Source organism: Trichoderma citrinoviride (assembly GCF_003025115.1).
Source record: "Trichoderma citrinoviride strain TUCIM 6016 unplaced genomic scaffold BBK36scaffold_8, whole genome shotgun sequence".
NCBI lineage: Eukaryota > Fungi > Ascomycota > Sordariomycetes > Hypocreales > Hypocreaceae > Trichoderma > Trichoderma citrinoviride.
Window position 1 is genome coordinate 89047 of NW_020194716.1, and position 19129 is coordinate 108175.

Consider the following 19129-nt stretch of genomic DNA (forward strand, 5'->3'; position numbering starts at 1 on the left):
CGGCAGCCAACTCGCACGACCACACCCACAGGGGTTCAACTCTTTTCTCCATAACCGCTGCACCGTACCAGGAGCCAACCACTCCACCAAGCTCCCACAATTGCCATATCGAGTACCAAGCCTCTGAAGTTTCTTGCAAGGTGAAACTTGTGAATAATTTTTGAGATGTATCGACAAATTGCCACACGCCCCCCTCGGCGAACCAATCCAGATGGAGAAGGTAGCATAGCCCCAACGGCTATCACTTGAAAGATGGTGGGCCATGAGGTCAAGACCTGGCTATGCATATTCATATGAAGAGCTTCACATCTAATAAAAGGATCCTGTTTCTCCAAGCAGGAGCGGTACGGCACTGACCACATTTTGGTTCACTACAGTTGTTCTCTTCCAGCCTCCAAGTGAAGCCATGCCGTCCGCAGTAGAACTTGAGTCCCCGGCCGTGGACGTCCCGACGAGTCAACCCAAGCTCAAGTCCACCTCTCCTCCTCCTCTTCCAGTCACTGTCCCTTCTGTGTCCCTGACTGCCGGCGTGGACGCAGCCGCTCTAGAGACAGCCTCCAAGGTCCTTCACATCATCGACCGGTACCGTCTCAAGCGACCGATCGATGCCGAAGTCAAACGTGATGAAGGCGCCCTCAAATTCCTCGCCCTCATCTACACTCATGTCAAAGCTGGCGAGGCAGTGCCCATGTGCTTGCCCGCTTTTCCTTTCAAGTCACCGAACTCACAGTCCAAAGTGCTTGGCAAGCTTCCTGATAGAGCAGAGGAACTCGCTCTGGCACACCTCCACGGCCTTTGTCTAGCCATCCAAGACATTTACCCTCCAGGGGCGAATCTCACCATCATCTCCGATGGCCTGGTATACAATGGTACTGCTAAGACACCTCCACGTGCCTTTGTTGAGCAATACTAACTCGAAGGATTTAGACTTGCTTGGAGTTCCAGACAGAGATGTGTGGCACTACGGAGAGACCCTCCGAGCTATAGCCAGGGCTAGGGGATACAAACACATTTTCTTCTCGCGTCTTCGAGACCTTGTGGCGATCCAGCTACCCGAGCAGCTTGACGAGATGACATATGTTGCAAACGCGTCAAACTTCCGGCGAGCACTTCTTAATACCTTCAGCCGCCCCGACTGGGACTGGAAGACGGTCAGCCAAACCGAGGATGTCTGTTTGACATACAGAGGATACATCAAGTTCCTGGAAACGGATCTCCAGACGGTGTATCCCGTCGGAGACGACCGCAGCAAGACCAAGTACAAGCGAGGCATCGAATACATTGCCCAGCAGATGATGGCCCGTGGTGATGTAAGTTCTCAAGTGTCTCCCCTGATGTCATCCAGATCGTTCATCAGCGCTGACTTCAGGTTTCCAGGCATTTGCCAGCGCAGTTCGACAAAAGTACAAGGATTCAGTTAGGCTCTCAATTCATCCGTCCAATATGACAAACAAGCTTTCCATCAGCTTGCTGCCCACCGACGCCATCTACACCACTCCATGGCATTGCGCCGTCGCATACCGGCTAGACGGAACGACGTCTACCGGCATGCGATCCGATTTTGAAAAAGACGGCTCATATGAGCTCGTCTACGAGAACGGAAGACCCAGCTACTTCCGAGAGAAATCAGATCTATTCTCATGGGGATCGGAAAAAGGCGGCGTTGTATGCGAGCCCTTATACCCGTCCGGATGGCTGTTCAAGCCGGCCAGGGGCGCGTTTAGCATGACGATGCAAGACGTAGATGCCGGCAAGATCAGGTCGTTATCCGAGCTCAACTCGCCAGTTATCCTGCGTGGCTTCGTCAAGAAGCCCAACAAGGACCAATTCGCAAAGAAGGCGGAAGAGTTTGGCAAGCTGACGTCGTGGAAATTTGGTCTCATCTTGGAAGTCAAAGATCGGGGAACGAACACTCAAGGCCTGAATAACGTGCTCAGCATGGAACCGATGCCTTTCCACTATGACGGCCTTTTCAAAACGGTTAAGCAAGTGGATGACAATGGCAAAGAGTCACTGGTCTCGACGCCGCCTCGGTGAGTAGCCTCGATTGTAGCCGAGACCAGGGCATCCAGTTCTAACGTGTCCGGTTTTCCAGGTTCCAAATCTTCGTCGGAGCCACCTCAAGCCCTCGTGATACGGGATACACGCTGTTTTCGTCTTCGACACTGTTCCTCAAGCATCTCCCAGACTGGCTTCAGCTCGAAGCGCTCTCAGAGATGACTTGGACTGTTTCTACTGCCTCATTTGACCAAACGGTTCTCAAGGGACTCCCACTAATCACACCGCATCCAGTGACAGGAAAGCCTTGCCTCCGATATCACGAGCCATGGCCTCAACACAAGACCAAGTTCGAGCCCACAAAAGTCACCATTGACGGGCTGGACGCCGCCGATAGTGCGGCCATCTGCGAGGCCATCGACTCCGTTCTATATGACCGGAGAGTCGTCTACTACCACGTCTGGGACAAGGGCGACATTGTAGTGAGCGACAACATCTTGATGATGCATACGAGAAGCGCGTTCCTGTCGGGAAGCGATAGAGAGCTGTGGCGGATCCATTTTGACTGACTAGCCTTCGCTGTTTGGCAATTGGAGTTGTCGTTGTCCAAGGGAGCCTGGTAGTATCTCAGCTGTGGAGGCAATGCTGTTCTTAACATTAGTAGCGCTGAGTACAAATTACAAAACAAATTTCATCGAAATCGTGAAAATACGGCCGTATGAGCCTCTGACTCGTAGTCGAAATGGTGAGAAAAGGACCGTCCTCTGTAGTCCGCACGAGAAATACTGTGTGATCTCAGATGGGGACTGTACGCCGGTGGCTTTCTTACCTGACCGTTACTGGCAAAGTGAAGCGAGTATAGCGCACATATGCACTGATCCTACAGTGCGGAATGACCCGACCGCCTAATGCTTTCGCGCGCACCGCTGAAATGTTGCCCGACCATGAAATCGAAGCCACCTGAGACACCACAGAATTCACGACTCTTCCTTCTGCCATCTCGAGGCTCCTATGCTCTCCCTGATGCCGCGCGGTCGCCATGTCGACATTCAACGGCCTCGTCCCCGAGTTCCCAGACATTAGAAGTTCGGATCGTCCGTTTGTGACCCGTCGACGCTTGTTGCTAATCTGCCGGCAGTTGATTTCTTCAGACATCACGAAGGCGTAGCACCACCCTTGGCGTGCTTCCTCAGCCATGTCCACAGCGACCATCTCTCTGGGCTGGAGACGCTGAGGTCTCCGTTGTGAGTACACGGTCGGCATTTTGCTACACTCAGTGCTGACGTGCTGTTGCAGCGTCTACTGCTCTGCAGCTACCAGAGAGATTCTGCTACGCCTAGAGAGATACCCTTGCCGCCTCAGCTATGCCGAGGGCATTCTTGAGGCGCGGCAGCAGACCTACAAGCATCTGAGCAAGGTCATCGTGCGTGTCTCTCTTTATTTTACCTCGAAGATTTGTGGTTGATTTTAAGCAGAAGCCTCTTCCACTCGAATCTCCAACCGCGATCGAGCTCCAGCCAGGAAACTACATCCAAGTGACGCTCTTTGATGCCAACCACTGCCCTGGGTCTGTCATGTTCCGTAAGTGATGCATCTGGTCTTTTCGGAATGATCTTCTGACGGACAGTGACTTAGTGATTGAGGGACAAGGAAAAGCGATACTTTACACAGGAGATATTAGAAGCGAGCCGTGGTTTGTCAATTCCATCACGCGGAGTCCAGCTCTTATCGAGTATACCTATGGTTTGAAGACTCTGGATACGATATATCTCGACACGTCCTTCACAGACGACATTCCATTCCAGACAAAGGCCGAGGGAATTGCAGAGCTGCTACGAAAAGTCCAGAGGTACCCAAAAGATACTGTCTTTTACATTCAGTCTTGGACATATGGTTACGAAGATGTTTGGGTTGCGCTTTCGAAGGCTTTACATTCCCCTGTGAGTTGATCGGCTTCCCCCCCCCGATACTGAACGCTTCAACTGACGCCGGCGAAGATTCATGTCGATGACTACAAGCTCCGTATATACAATTCTTTGAACACAACGTCAGAAGCTCGACCCAATTTTGGCAATCAACTGACGTCAACTGCCGCCGCCCTAACCGGCTTCATGTGTGGAAACACGCCTCAGCCAGGCTGCCTTACCTCGGACCAGAATGTTCGTCTCCACAGCTGTGAAAGTGGTAACTTGTGCGCGATTGCAAAGAATTCCTCTGTAGTCAGAATTCAGCCCGTTATCGCATCTTTCCCTGACGGCGGAGTCATCCAGGAAGCTGGAATAGGGGGAGGTGGCGAAGACTTGGAGCGGGAGATGGAACTGGGGGTCCCCAGCCGGAGGGATCTTCAAAGCTTACTGGAAATGTGAGTTTCAGAACGGACACTCTGGAGGTATATTGATGTTCTTGAACTGATATGAATACTGCCATAGAATAGGTGCGATACACAATATGCCAGAGGAAGCGCGGGGAGAATGTGCTCGTATTCTCACCGATGCACTGGCCAGCGGACGCAACCTGCCGCTCAACATCAACATTTCTTCCTGTGAAGACGCCCACTCGACGGATCTGCGACAAGCCATACTCTCCGTCGCCAGTACCAATAGCCGGTCAAGGGCGATTTCTTCCCTCAATTTCACCGAGGGTGGCAATGGCTCCAGTCTACCAAACATCATACGATTTCCATATTCGCGACACTCCTCTTATGCCGAGCTCTGCCATTTAGTGGAAGCCTTCCGGCCAAGCGATGTATGGCCTTGCACATTCCATCTAGATGTTTGGCAGAGCAGAGGTGAGTAACTCGCACAAGCTTGGGTGATGTTCCTCCAAAGCTAAGATACTCTACATAGGCATGTCCGTCGAATCGCTCTTTGGGAAGTATTGCAGCAGCAATAGGTTTGCGCACGACATGAGAATCAACAGTCTTGCGATGCAAGGGATCCGGCGTGCTCGTGAGGAGCCATACTCTCAAGGAGAAAGCTGCAGATCAAGGTCGGCTTCTCCTTTGATTTGCACATCACCAAGCGCTGTCCATGGCGTTGGTCCCAGAACCATCATCGTTCAAGATGATGGCCCAGGGCCAATAGATTATCATGGACAGTCAGTGTCAGCGGTCAGAGACGCCGTTAGAGAACGATCATTGGAGCCCCTGGTCGTCGTTGAAAGCGACAGTGTCAACGGCGAAGACGATTCGCAAACCACTGATGCCTCCCTCACCTCAAGCCTCTCTATGCGTCACTCTGCGATTAGGCGCGACGCATACGACCGGATGCTCCAGGGAACCGCCTGGCATTCGATTGAGCTCATATCGACCGGTTGCAATCATAGCTTTCCAGAGACGGAGCTTTAGCAGTGGAGCGGAGGAATGAAATGCAAATATTCTCCCACATCTTCCAGCCAACGCTTTAAACGACTTGCACGTACCGAGACTGGCCAGCATGTGAAGCATTCCTACTTTCACATGTCAACTCTAGATACCCCATGCAGTTCATTCTCTCCTATGTGCCCGCCAAATAATGGTTGTCAACACACACCAGAGACCACTTGATCAGTCATCCATTGGAGAAGCCTGGGCTCTATGCTCTGTCGTCGTCGCAATCTCGCGTGGGGGGGCTAATGGCAGCACCCAACCCGCGAGGCACCGAACCCAGAGAATTCTCCCGATACTACCGCGTGCGTGGAATCGGGGTATTCAAAGGCTCCGTCAGACAGCATCACCTCACGCACCAACACCGGTTAAACCAGACTATAACGTTCTGACTTGCCTGATAATCGTTCTTCATTAGCCTTGACGCAGGCGCCTTCAAGCGCGTACTCAATATCCACCCTGTTCCATGGTGGCCGATGCAAGGGCACCCTCACAAGGCTTTAACGGTAGGTAGGCATCCGACACAAAGCTGGCGACTAGGCGACGATGGCACCACCAGAGATGCATGGGCTTACACAAACTACCAGCGTACATACACGTCCAAGAACAAGCCATCTCACTTTCATCGAAGGCATTTGCAATCCAGGCTGGCAATCATTCAACATGTCTGCACAATACTCCGGTATCGATAGCGAATCCGGCAGAATGGTTGGCGAGACCTCAGGAGGAGGAAGGAGCGGCCATACCGCCCAGGGAGACTCCCACAGAATTGATGGACTATACATGTATTTTCGCATTGCGACAATTGGGCCAATGTGATGTCCAAGTATTGTCGAACAGCGCGAATCAATTGCGTATTGCGTTCTGCGTCCTGCCCGTGGTGCCCGTTCGAGTCGGTCGTCAATTACTGACAGCTACCAACGTTCTCCGTCTTTGTCCTCCGAAGCTCAGCCCCCCGTGGGCTGACGATACTTCTGGTTGTGGATTTGTTCGACTCCCCGTGAGTCGACAATATTTCAGGTGGTCCTCCCATTGTAAGTGACCGTCATCTCGCTGGCTCCCGGCGCTGTACTGACATGTAAGATAGCTTCAATCGACACAATGGCTTCTTCTTCTTCTTCTTCTCCCAGCAAAATCGCCGACAGCGTAAGGCTTTTGGAGACCTACACCCGCGACTGCGAACGCACCAAGCGGGAGTGCGAGGAGATCGAGGTGGCGATGGAGGAGGCCTGGACCCGGTCTGTCAAGGAGACACTCGGCGCAAAACTCCGCAACAAGGCCAACGACGGCCTTCAGAGATAAATAGAACTGCTGGAATTCGCCAAGTCTGGTAGGTACACCAATCATCTCATACTTTCGTGCATAAACTAATGGAGTCAGTGGCTGGACAAAGTCTGCCAGAGATGTCCTCTGGTATGAGCTCCCCGTCGCCGGCGACAGGAAGGACGAGCAGGCCGAGATTGAACAGGATCACAGTGCGTCCATGCTCCGCATCGAAACGATTGAGACGGTGCCAGCAAAGCGAAGCGCACCCGTCCTGGACACGCCGGCACCAAAGAGGCGTCTCGCCGATCCTCTCGCAACGCCAGTCACTATCCAAAGGCGTTCAGGTCGTCTCTCGAACCAGCCCAATGAAGAAAACATCGGCCGGCGACGATGACGACGACGACGAAGAGCCCGATCTCTACAGTGTGTCTCCCAGGTCAAAGATGGCTCAAAGGCCCGCTGCATCAATCAGCCTTTCCTCCGGCCGCTCCAAGGTTGACGTCGACAACAATGGCAGCGACTTCGAGGAAGCGGCCGACGGCTCGGAAGAATGAGTTCGATCGTGCATTTGACGACTCGGACGAGGAGCCCCGCGCCGTGGCCGACGAATTGGAAGTGGAGCACGCCGCCGCCGACGGCTCGGAAAAGGAGCCCGGTCGTGGAGACAATAACCTCGTCCGAGATCCATACGTTGACGAGAATGGCCTTACATGAATTAGGACGCAGTCAATGGAGCCAGCAACCCACTTTCGTTAGGCCGCAAAGAAATTTGCCGTGGGAAACATTCGCCGCAAGACTTATGCCAATTATGAGAAGACGGATCGAAAGGTCATAGTCACCGATGACGGAGTCCATAAAGCAGAGGAGAACGCGACCAAAGAGAAGCTTATACAATTACGCCCATTCAACCATCGCCTGCCTTCAACATGCCTCTGATGCCGATTGCGCCCTAGACACATGGCCCTGACGACAACCTCTCATTCTCCATCTTCAAGTGTGAGCACTCTACAGCACGCTTCGACACCGCTGGGTCCCTTGTCGAGCACTGTCGACTTGAGCATGACAGTGGAGGTCTTGATCAACCACAGAACGGCAATGATGAAGATCAAGATCTCGTCGCCCAGGAATACTTGGACAGTGTCACATGCGATCATTGTCGCACAGTCTGCGAGAGTATAGAGCGCCTTCGCCGGCTCGTTTATGCAAAAAGGGTATCTTACTGTACACCGCAAGGCTTAGCATCCGGTAGAGGGTGAAATAACGTCTATTACCCATTGAGTTCGTCGCAATAGAGACAGAGCTCTAGCCGTTGAGCGTAGGAATGGAAAGTGAGGCTTCTTCCAACTATCTTTGGAACCGACATTCTACACTACCGGCCTGTACTAAGATTAACCGCAGCAAATTGAAGCAGCTCTACTTTCACATGTCGACTCTGGATGCCGCATGCAGCCTACCCTCTCCCGCATTTCCGCTTGGTACCTAGTCGCCAAAGCGCATCAGCAACCACTGAATCAGTTCTCAATCGGAGAAGCCCAGGGTCTCTGATGCGTCGCCGCAATCTCGCTTGGGTGGCCAATAGCATTGTCCAACCCAGTGAGGCACCGAACCGACATCATCCTCTTGATACCACTGCCTACGTGAATTCGGGGTTTTCAATGGCTCCGTCAGACAGCGTCACCTCGTGCAACCACTAATACCGATTAAGCCAGGTTATACTATCTGATTCGCCTGACAAACATTATTTCATTTGCCTTGAGGCAGACAACTGTCGAGGCCATAATAGTTCTGATATCATCTGCTGTCAAGCTACGGCACCAAATGGTTGATTTCGCCTCCGATGGGTCAATCCTATCCCGTCGGCTTCCCACCACGAACGCGATTATAGGCGCCAGGGCAGTACAGTCATCCAAGGGTCGACTACAGAATCGACTCGTCAACATTGACAGTGTGAGACGCTTGGCACAGCCCGATCCAACGCCACGTCGTGCTTGTGCTCCCGCACAACAACGGCTAATCCCTCCGTTCCCGAGTGAAGTTGTCGCTGATGGTTCGCGCTTTTTATAGCCCTGTTCGCATAAGCATGGCCCCCCCGGCTAGCTGCGCTGCGATGTCACCTCTCACAGACGTCCGTCCCCTCTCTTCATCCTTCCGTAGGATCTTTTCTTCCAAGACATCCATTTTCTTTCACAATCAGGCAACGTCGCAATGACAGCTGCTCGTGAGTGATGGATAACGCATCGGTGAAAAGAGTATGAAAACAAGCAGCGACCGTTCCAGCCTAGACATCTCATCACGTTTCATCGCATCAAAACACATCCATTCAGTATGGCTATCCCCGAGCTGCTGGGGTCTGTGACCTCGAGCCAGCTGTGGAGCTTTGGCGCTCTCTTCCTAGTCCTGTCTTTCATCGTCGACTTCGCCAGCCATCCGCAGTATCCTCGCCAGATTCCTGTCATGGGCAAGGGCCATGGAGTGCTCAACGCCTTTCTCGACAGTTTTCGTTACATTACAAGCTACGTAAGCTGGTTAAGGGATGGCTACGCCAAAGTGAGCAGCACTCATCCGTCTCTCGAAGATATTGCTAACACAATGCGCTTAAACTCCAGTTCGGCAAGAAGGGCATGGCCTTCATTGTGCGAGCGCCGCTGTCTCGCCCTTCAGAAGTCGTCATCCCGCGCGACCAGCTCGCTTGGCTTTTCAACTTGCCTGACGAAATCCTTTCAACTTACGACGCCCATAACGCGATTCTCTATTCCCAGTACAATTTTCTTGGCCGCCGCTTAGCATACGATCCGTTCCCCAATCGTGTAATGCACAAGTATCTGGCGCGCCATCTGTCCACCGTCATCCCCAACGTCGACGACGAGATTCAGCACGCTGTAGACACAGCACTTGGAAAGGACACGGACAACTGGAAGTCAATCAAGCTATGGAACCTCTGGCTCGATATCGTCCCGCACGTCACAAACAGGCTTCTTATAGGACCCGAGGTTTGCCGCAACAAGCAATTTCTTCATGGCATGATCAACTTCACAAACGACGTTGTCCGGAACGGTCTCCTGCTAAGCCTACTCCCCAAGGTCCTCCACCCCATATTTGGACGACTCTTCAGCATATCCAACTACATCCACTGGCGCTCATCCAACACCCAGGCCCAGCCCGTTATCCAGAGGCGCCTCAGCGCCATGATGAAGAAAGCCGCCGGTGATGAAGAATACAAAGACTACACGCCCCCTGAAGACTTCATCACCTGGCTAATCCGACAAGCCCTCCTCGACCAGAAGACTTTCGAGCTCGATCCTATCGTTATTTCTCGCCGTCTCTTACCTATTGAGTTCGCGGCAATCCACACTACCGTCCTCACAGGCCAGCTCTGGATGCAAGACCTCCTCACCTCCGACCCCGAAACCGGCATCCTTGACATCCTTCGCGCCGAAATTACCGCCAACAAGCCCTCCTCCGGCCCTTGGACAAAGGCCGCCATCTCCAAACTCGTCCGCCTCGACTCCTCCATCCGCGAGTCTCAGAGAGTGAGCAACTTCGCCGCCACCTTGATCGAACGGACAGTAGTGGCTCAGGACGGCCTGCACAACCCCGATCTGGGCTGGACTCTTCCCAAGGGCAGCTTTGTCACCGTCAATCTCGAGGGAACGCATCACGACCCGGATCTGTACGCCGATCCCCATTCGTATGATCCTCTCCGTTATTCTCGACTAAGGGAAGCCTGGGATGCGAAATCGGACGAAGAGAAGAAGCGCGATGCAGAGGAGGGGGCCAAGATTCGAGGTCTTGGAATGGTCACGACGAGCGCGCAGCACTTGGCCTTTGGCCACGGCAGACACGCATGGTGAGCCATACTCAGACGATGCACACACATGACATGTCAGGATGCTAACTTTCGGATAGTCCCGGACGGTTTTTCGTCGCGCACGAACTGAAGCTCATCATGGCTCACATCCTCCTCAACTACGACATCAAGCTCGTTGGGAAGTTGCCCGAGAAGCAATTCTTGGGTGGCACTTGCCTGCCTCCCTTGAAAGCAGAGATTCAGGTGCGACGGAAGAAAGCGCAGGCGTGAGATGGGCGAAGAGCGTTGGACACTGAGACGATAGGAGCTTATATACGGAATAATGATGACACGAAAATTGAATTCCCATACGGCATCGCAAGAAACAGAGTAGAGCATCGAATCCACATTCATATCGTGCTGGATATTCATCTCCCTTCATGGCCATCTAGTCAGTGTCCGCGCGTCCGCATACAAGCAAGCAAGTCTATAGATTCAACCCAAAAAGCCCGTCTCCTCCCAGAAACAGACCCCCAACAGACCCCTTCTCCTTCTCCCTCAACAACGCGGCGATGTCTACCCTTCCTCCTGTGATGTACTTCTCACTCACGCCAAGGTTAACCCTCCTGCTCAGCTCCTCACGCAGCTGTGCCCGCAGCGCTCCCATCTCGGCCTTGCTCAATTGACGGGCCTCCTTCTCCTTCTTCTTGCGACCCCCTCCCCGACCACCCCAGTTACCCGGTCCACCGCCCTCGAATTCTTCAGAGTCATAGTCCACGCCAAGCTCCTCCGCAGCGTTGCGCAACCAGGTGTCTTCACTATGGCCCTTTTCCTTTGCCAAGACAGCATCAGCGATGCGCTTGGCCAGATCGACGCGAGTCTTGAGACGTGATGCAATCTTGCGATCGATGGAGAGCGTCTCGATGAAATGCTCCCGCTTGACACCGCCGCCACCCTCTCGCTCGGCATGTACTTTACTTGCCAGGCGTCGCGTGGGCAAGACTTCCTCTGGAGAGCATAGAATGACGCTCACGCCCGAACGATCGCCACGAGCCGTTCGACCTGATCGGTGGATATATGTATCTGCCTGGCGCGGCACATGGTAGTGCAGCACCTGGTCGACCTCCTTGATGTCCAAACCACGGGCAGCCACGTCTGTTGCGACAAGGATGGAGTTCTTGGCAGCAGCAAAGCGCTCGATGGATCTCAGACGAGCCTTTTGGATCATCTGAGAGTGTAGAGGGAGTGCGGAGAGGCCGAGGTTCTGGAGGAGGGGGGTGAGGCGGCGGACGGCCGAAATGGAGTTTGTGAAGACGAGAGTGCGACGGCCGGGATTGAGGACAAGGACAGTGTAGAGATAGAGATCCTAGTAAGTTATGGTTAGCGAGAGGACATAACAACGCAAGGCTCGGAACGTAGAGAACTCACCTTCTCCATGGCGCCACACTCAATCAAGCCCTCCTTCAGGCCGTCAGCCATCTGCGACACCGGATTGACATCAATAAACTTGGGTTCGCCCCTGAACTTTAGACACTTCATCAGATACTCCATCTTCTCCTCGTCGCTCCCCGCCGCTGCCTTGGGGCCCTTCCCTCTGCCCACCAGCTTCGACTGCAGGTTCTTATCAAACGTGGCCGAGAAAACGAGCGTCTGCCGCGGAGGAAGATCGTCGTCCTCGTCATTCTCGTCAGCCTCGGGATCCCGTCGATCCAGCGCTCCGATGATGTCCTCCGCCTCCTTGAACTGTCCCGCCTTGAATAGCCTGTCTGCCTCATCGACGACCAAGAACTTGATCTTGGTGAAGGCATTCTGCAAGCTCATGTCGCCGTCCAGCACCTCCCACAAACGACCGGGCGTGGCAATGACAATGTCGGCCTTCTCCAGCTGCCGCTGCTGCTTTTGGATGCTCAGGCCACCGGTGACGGTGCAGACGTAGGGCGCCGTCGGCAATCCATCGCAGAGCGCCTTGATGTGGTCCGACAGCTGCTTCGCCAGCTCTCGCGTCGGACTGAGAACAACCGCCGTTGGGCCCTCGCGCTTCACGTTTGCCTTGTCCACATACAGCTCCAGCCACTTCTCCACGATCGGTATACCAAAGGCCAGCGTCTTTCCAGATCCCGTCTGCGCCTTGCCAATCACGTCCTCGCCCGCCAGGATCTCGGGTATCGTCTTCTGCTGGATCAGCGTCGGCTTCGGGAAGCCCAGTTTCGCAATCGCAGACACGACGCGCGTCGACAGATTCAGCTCCACCCAGGCAGCCATGTCTGCTTCTTCTGCTGTGTCGTCCACGGCCATGAGCGCGTCGAACGAGTTGCCCTGCTGCTGCTGCTGCTTGCGTGGAGCGGGCTTCTGTAGCTCTTTGTCGGCCGTTTCCAGCTGCTTTTTTTGCTTCTGCTTTTTCTGCTTCTTCTCGTCGCCGGCCCTGTCTTTTCCTGCAGCTTTCTCTTCGCCGCTCTCGCCCTCCACGCCACCTTGAGCAGCGCCAGCTTCGCCGGAATCGACATCCTCGCCTTCCACAGCGCTGTCGCCAGACCCTTTAGAAGGCTCGCCGACGGCATCCTGTGCGTCTGTCGGTGATTTCTCGTGCTTGCTCGACCCCTGTTTGCGTGCTGATGAATCGGAAGAGTCGGGGTTCTTCTGTTTCTGCTGCTGCTGCTCCGCCACTAAAAACTGCACAGTCCCACCATTTCTCACCACGTCAACGCCCTCAATCACCTCGAGCCCGCCGAATTCCTCTCCGACCGACTGCCAGGCGAGAGCGGCAGCATCGACCAGCTTCCGCGACGGCTTCGATTGCGATTTTGGGTCCGATTTCGGTTTCGATTTCGGTTTCGGTTGCGGTTTCGTGACAGCGGCAGCGCCTTTGGCAGAGTTTTTGCTGCGCTTCGCGGCTGGTGCGGCGGCAGAGGGAAGCTTTCGCTTGTTTGACGGCGGTCCCATCGAGGCTCTTTCGACGTTTCTGATCGCTTCGATTCCAAGTTCAGCGCCAATGAAGTCCAACAAATTAGCATCGATGCCAGTATCAGTGTCAAGCAAAGGTGGAAGTTGTCGCCAGATTCTCTTATCGCTGGATGAAGCTCCTAAATTTTTTTTTTCCCCCTGCTGGGCTTATCTTAGTGGAAAACGGCACCGCTAGGCCTCGATCCACCAAGGTAGGTACCTAGTACCAGATACTACTACCGTAGGCAGTACATCCTGCAAGTGCATAGGTACCTAGTACTTCTCTCCGCACTTTGAGAAGCGGCCAGATAGAGTATCGAGCACACTCATCCCACGACAAATGCCAGTAGATCTCTTCGAATTCAACTGAAATACATCAAAGTTCTTTGAGAGAAGAAGCGTCTGAGAAAAAAAGGGAAAAGAAAATGTTTGAGTTTAAATAGTAATGATGCTAAGAATACAGCAATGCGTCTCCAATGTCCTCCCCATCCATTTTATATCTCCATAAGTCGTTTCCCCCTTGATAATGAAACAAACATTGAGTAGATAAATCGAGAGTTCATCCTCCTCATGCATTATACATTGCAAAACCCCCTTCCCAAGATCTACCAAGTTCCTCAGCCTTGCAAATTCTTCACACACTTGCGTTGCCCTCAATGAGCTCCTCTAGCCCTCTTGGCCCCAGCACCGGCGGCTTCCGAATCGCCTCTTGGTCGCTTCGCCCCGGGTTGGAACTCGGCGGCCGAAGCATTCATGCCTCCACGACCTCCACGAGCACCGCCACGTCCGCCACGGCCAGCATGTCCCTGTCCCCCTTCATTGCCACCTCCTCCACGTTGGCTAGGAGGCACGTAAGCTCCTCCTCGTCCACGACCGCCCCCACGTGGCATCGGGATCCCGGATCGAACTGGCATCTGGCCCTGCTGCTGGGGCTGCGGTGGGATCTGTGGTAGGTTTGGCGGCTGCGGCAGTTGTGATGCTTGCGGCGCCCCTGGCAAGCCTTGCTGCGGCTGCGGCTGCGGCTGCGTCTGTTGGGTTGCGGGTGCGTCGGCAGTCTCCTGTTTTGCAAACGGGTTGGGACCTCCTGCGTTGCTCGCATTCACAGGTACCGCGAATGGATTTGTACCTTGGGGAGGCGGGTTTCCGCTGGTTGCCGGCGCGGCCGTGTCTGCAGCCTTGGGCTCTGCGGGAGGTTGGGTAGCAGACTGTGCTGAAGCAGCTGCGGGCCTGGGGCCATTGGCGACGGGCTGGGCAGCCGGAGCTGCAGCTGGCGGGTTGGCGGGTGAGATAGGCAGCATTGTGCCAGGCGTCACTGACGGCTTCGCTTGCGTACCAGTAGCCGAGGCTGGAGCCGGCGGCTTCGCTGCCGATGCTGCTGGAGGAGGGGGGGGAGCTTGAGTCGACTTGGCAACCTCCCAGACTTCTACAACTGGCTTCTGCGGCGTCTCCTTTGCTGCTGTCTCAACCACGCCCAGTTTCGCGGTTGCAGTCCTAAGTTTGTTCTCCGCCATATTGATGCGTAGCGTAGACTTCTTCGATTCCATGAGCTGAGCTTGCTCGCGCGCTGCCGTGATTTTGGCTTCGTACTCTGATTTGATCTTTGCACTCTCTGCATCCATCTTCTTACGGATGTTGGCAGCGATGATGTTCTTGACCGTCCCGTTGGTAGACAAAAACTGTCGGATGGCTGAGTCGTCGAGCTGGGACAGGTCGGGAGGCCCGCCAGAAGCTGGAGCGGCGGGGGCTGACGTTTCTTCGGCCTTGGCTGGCGTGCGCGGAGGCTGCTGCTCGGCAGCAGGGGCTTCCTTCGCGGAAGCCGCCTTGGGAGTGTTCTCGGCTTGCCAAATCAACTTCTCCTGCTCGAATCGGAGTTTGAGGTCCTCGTCCTTTCTCTTGAACTCCTCTTCCAGTTTGGCGCGGCTCTCCTTGAGTTTGTTGTTCAACGTGTCCTTCATCCTATCGGACCGCTCCTTGATCGTTTGCTGAATCTTGGCCTCAACTTCATTCGCCTTCTGTTCAAACTCGGCCGCCTTGGCCTCGGCTGCAGCAACCCTATCTTCCAGTGCCTTCCTCTCAGCATCGGACAGACTATTTGCAGCAGGTTGGCCCTCTCCGGCCTCGGGCGCTGCAGCAGGTGCGGCACCAGCAGAAGAAGGCTGTCCTGACGTGGTGGCGTCTTGAAGCTTCAGCAGCGCACTATCACGCTCTGAAGTAGCAGTCTGTAGCTCGCTCCGGAGCCTCTCCAGCTGCTGCTCAGCTCCCAGTTTCTGGGCATTGACGGCTTCCAGCTCTTTCTGGGCGTTGGCGAGACGCTCCTCCAGTGCAGCGACAACTGTTGCAGACGCGTCAGACTGCGGCTGCTGAGCGACTGGCTGTGCGGCCAAGGGTTGTGTTTGCTGGGCCTGTCGGCGAAGCTCCTCGACCTGCTGTTGGAAGCCTTGCAGCTGCCGCAACAAATCTGTCTTCTCCTCACTGAACTGTTCCACTTGCTTCTGCGCCCCAGCAAGATCGCCATTCACCTTGTCGAGCTGCTCTTGCAGGCTGTTAGCCCGCTGACTAGCCTCGTTCCTCTCACCGGTAAGTTTTCGGGATCGGTCCTTGAACTGCTCGGTCAGTTTGGCTCGGGTATTGGACCAGTTGGCCCGTTCCGTCTCCAGGATCGCCTCGAGTTCGGCAACCTTCGTCTGTAGCGGCTGTTCGCCCGCCTTGAGAGCATCCCGCTCCGCTTCGAGGTCAGCAATTGTCTGCTTCAGCTGCTCCATCTCGGCCGGGTCGACGCGACCATACTTGGTCAGGATGCCCTCGGTCCTCTTCTGCCAGCGATCGCGGTCCTCCTGGATCTGCTTAATCTCCTCTTCCAAGAAAGACTTTTGCGTCTTGAGGTTGTCAATCTCAGCCTCGAGGGGCTGGATCTTCTGCGTCATCTCGTCAATCTTCTTGTTCTTCTCGGCGATTTGATCTTTGAGCTGGTTGTTTTCTGTCCGAAGGGCCATGCTGCTTTCGCGATAGAGGTTGAGCTCGTGCAATTTCTCCATAAGATCTTTGTGAGCCATTGAAGTGTTGCCGCTTTGCGAAGCCTGGCGCTCCTGATCGAGCTTCAGACGTGTCTCGTCTAGCTGCGACTGCAGGTATTCGACCTGTTGCTGCAGACGCTTCGCTTCGTTGGTCTTCATATCGTATTGAACCTCCAGGATCTCCTTTTCACGACGCAGATACCCATTCAGCTCTCGCATGCCCTCAATGGCATCGCCCACTCCCACCGGGGACATGGCTTCGTCTGCGTCAGCGATCTTGCTGCGGTTCTGCTGCATAGCTGCGATCTGGGCGGTCAGGCTCTCCAGTTGCTGGTGCAACAGCTTGTTCTGAGCGTTGGCGTCCTCGCGTCTTTGCTTGAGTTCGGTCATCTCCTGTTCCAGCTGCTGTCGCCGGTCTTCCCACGAGCTCTCACTTTGAGCGAGCGCAACCTTGGCAGATTCCGCTTCAGCGCGCAATGATGCTGACTCCCGCTTGAGCTCATTGTACTCGCTGCGCAACTCCTGCACCAGCTTGGCGGCCTCGGCATGCTTGACAAGCTCCTTTTCGTAATCCTGCTGAGCCTTCGAGGCAATCTCAGCTTGAGCACGAAGATCCTGCTGGTGGTACCGGGCAGCCTCGACGTGGCGACTGCTCTCTTCTTTGAGCCGCTTAATCTCCTCCTCCAGAATCGTCTTCTCGTCTTCGTATTTCCGAGCGATCTCCCCTTGCGAATCCCGGATTGCGGATAGTTCGGTGTTTGAGCGTGACAGCTCAGCAGATAAATCTTCAATCTGCTGGCCCAGCTCCTTAATCTTCGTATCCTTCTCCTGGATGAGAACCTCAACCTCCTGGCGGTACTGCTCCTGGGAGGCCCTCAAGTCTTCCAATGCTTCTTCGTTGCTCTGGCTCAGCTCCTTGTATTGCTCGGCTTGGGCCTTTGCATTCTCCAACTGCGTGTTGGCCATGTCGAGATCACGCTTGAGGTCTGAAATGTCGTTGTTGAGATCCTGGATCTCAGCCTCAAGCTCCTGCTGGCGCACGTTGTCATCTGTCACCAGACCCGGCCGGGGCGTGGGACGGGGCTGCAGGCGTCCAGCACGCTCCTCGGCGCTTCGCAGCTCCACGGTCAGCTCGTCAACACGGGCTTGGAGATGATCACGGGACGTCTTGACGCTGACGTGCTCTTCTCGAAGTTGGCTCAGGCTAGCCATGAGATCGTCAATCCTCTTCTGGGATTCCTTTGCCTCATATTCTTTCCTCTGCTGGAGATGTTGATTATCTTCCACGGCCTGGGACAGTTTCTTCTGCGCAGTGCTCAGCTCAAGCTCCAAAGCCTCAATCTTGGCTTGTGCTTTGCGGCGGTTCTCGGATTCGGTAATGTTGCGCTCGTTTTCCAGCGATTGTTGGGCCGTCAAGAGGTTGCCCAGTCTGTTCTTCTCTTCGATCAATGAGTCGTTGTCCTTGCTCATGCGCTCTTGGATGTCCTTCCAGAGCTTCTTCTCCGCCTTGAGGTTGGCCGTCTCGTTACGCATGCTGTCCAAGAGGCCCTTGACCTCAATGAGCTCTTCTGCAACTTGCTGAGTCCTAATATCCTGTTTGGCGGCCGTCTCGGAAAGAATCTGCGTCCTCTTTTGAAGCTCGCTGTTTTCGTTCTGAAGCGCCAGATAATTGCTCTGCAGCATCTCTCTTCGTTCGGCTTCCAGTCTGATCTCGCCCTGTAGCTTGATGTTGGCAGTCTGAAGCGCGTTCTTCTCTGCAGTCAGGTGATCGATTTGGTCTCTAAAGTCCCTCCGCACGCCATCCTGAGCGTCTCGGAAGCTGTCGTATTCCGCCTGTATCTTACGCAAAGCTTCCGTCAGAGTCTCCGTCTGCTCCGCAGACTCAATGCTGGCCATGGGCAGTCGGCCATCGAGAGAGTGGCGCATGAAGGAAGATGGATCCTCGCCCGCGCCGCGTTGCTGAAGAAGACGTCGGAACATGTCGCGCTCCATCTTGTAGCTCTCCATGGTGATCTTGGCAGATTTGATCTCTTCCATCATATGGGTGAGATCCTGCTGGAGTTTCTCAACCATGTCGTGATCCTCCTTGGCCTGGTGCTTCGCTGCCAACGCTTCCTCGCTCTCCATCTGCTCGGCAAGTTCACGCGTGATGCGCAAGAGGTCCTCGTTCTTGGCCTGTAGCGACTTGATATCTTTGAAGACCACCAGCTTCTGAGTGATGAACTGGTGAGTATCAGACATATCGGACAATGCGTCCTCGGTGATTTCGCCCTTCTCGAGCTGCTGCAGGCGGTACTTCTCTTCGTCGGTCAGTTGGTCCACGCCCTTTTCCAGAGCGTAGATGTTAAAGACGAGCATCTGGATCTGAGTGCCCAAGTCTCGCAGCTGTGTGCGCAGAATCTTGCTCTCGGATTGGGCTGTAGCGAGAGCGCTCTCTGCTTTCCTGGCTGCCTTGCGTGCTGCGTCGCGCTCTTCGAAGCTCTGCTGCGACAGTTCAGACATGTGGGCAATCTCGTTCCGAAGAGTCTCAGCCTCGGACTGAAGCTCCTGGATCTCCGGTGTCTTCGCTTCCAAGGCGGCAATCATGCCATCGAGTTCTTCGGCAAGCTGCTGGTTTCGCCGTTTCTCGCTGGCAAGCTGACCCTTGACCTGGTAAAGCTGCTCAATTGCCTGCGTGGCAGTGATGGTCGACTTGTTTCGCGCAGAACCAGGCGTTCCAAAGGGGGAGTTGGCCCGTCCAAAGTTTGAGCCATTCAATCG

At 54.6% G+C, this 19129-nt stretch overlaps 5 protein-coding genes across 5 annotated transcripts; 4 read left to right on the forward strand and 1 right to left on the reverse strand.

Annotated features, from left to right (window-relative positions):
- Window positions 1-406: 406 nt before the first annotated feature.
- BBK36DRAFT_1169234 (Clavaminate synthase-like protein) lies at window positions 407-2567 on the forward strand (the record flags this gene model as incomplete). Its single annotated transcript, XM_024895285.1, has 5 exons — window positions 407-869; window positions 928-1310; window positions 1378-1546; window positions 1787-2033; window positions 2096-2567. 5 exons carry the CDS (start codon window positions 407-409, stop codon window positions 2565-2567), a joined length of 1734 nt encoding a protein of 577 aa, XP_024748841.1.
- Window positions 2568-3037: 470 nt separating this feature from the next.
- Window positions 3038-5344, forward strand: BBK36DRAFT_1201930 (hypothetical protein; the record flags this gene model as incomplete). Its single annotated transcript, XM_024897192.1, has 8 exons — window positions 3038-3083; window positions 3137-3242; window positions 3295-3421; window positions 3642-3908; window positions 3996-4360; window positions 4428-4786; window positions 4845-5032; window positions 5096-5344. The coding sequence occupies 8 exons, from the start codon at window positions 3038-3040 to the stop codon at window positions 5342-5344; spliced, it is 1707 nt and encodes a 568-aa protein (XP_024748842.1).
- A 1119-nt stretch (window positions 5345-6463) lies between these two features.
- Window positions 6464-7342, forward strand: BBK36DRAFT_1141481 (hypothetical protein; the record flags this gene model as incomplete). The annotated part of the gene is made up of 5 exons (XM_024893448.1): window positions 6464-6600; window positions 6689-6692; window positions 6756-6837; window positions 6890-7051; window positions 7146-7342. The coding sequence occupies 5 exons, from the start codon at window positions 6464-6466 to the stop codon at window positions 7340-7342; spliced, it is 582 nt and encodes a 193-aa protein (XP_024748843.1).
- A 1611-nt stretch (window positions 7343-8953) lies between these two features.
- On the forward strand, window positions 8954-10706 carry BBK36DRAFT_54905 (cytochrome P450; the record flags this gene model as incomplete). The annotated part of the gene is made up of 3 exons (XM_024898240.1): window positions 8954-9175; window positions 9235-10475; window positions 10535-10706. The coding sequence occupies 3 exons, from the start codon at window positions 8954-8956 to the stop codon at window positions 10704-10706; spliced, it is 1635 nt and encodes a 544-aa protein (XP_024748844.1).
- A 196-nt stretch (window positions 10707-10902) lies between these two features.
- Window positions 10903-13622, reverse strand: BBK36DRAFT_1169237 (DEAD-domain-containing protein; the record flags this gene model as incomplete). The annotated part of the gene is made up of 4 exons (XM_024895286.1): window positions 10903-11781; window positions 11844-13001; window positions 13080-13276; window positions 13583-13622. 4 exons carry the CDS (start codon window positions 13620-13622, stop codon window positions 10903-10905), a joined length of 2274 nt encoding a protein of 757 aa, XP_024748845.1.
- Between the last annotated feature and the right edge of the window lie 5507 nt (window positions 13623-19129).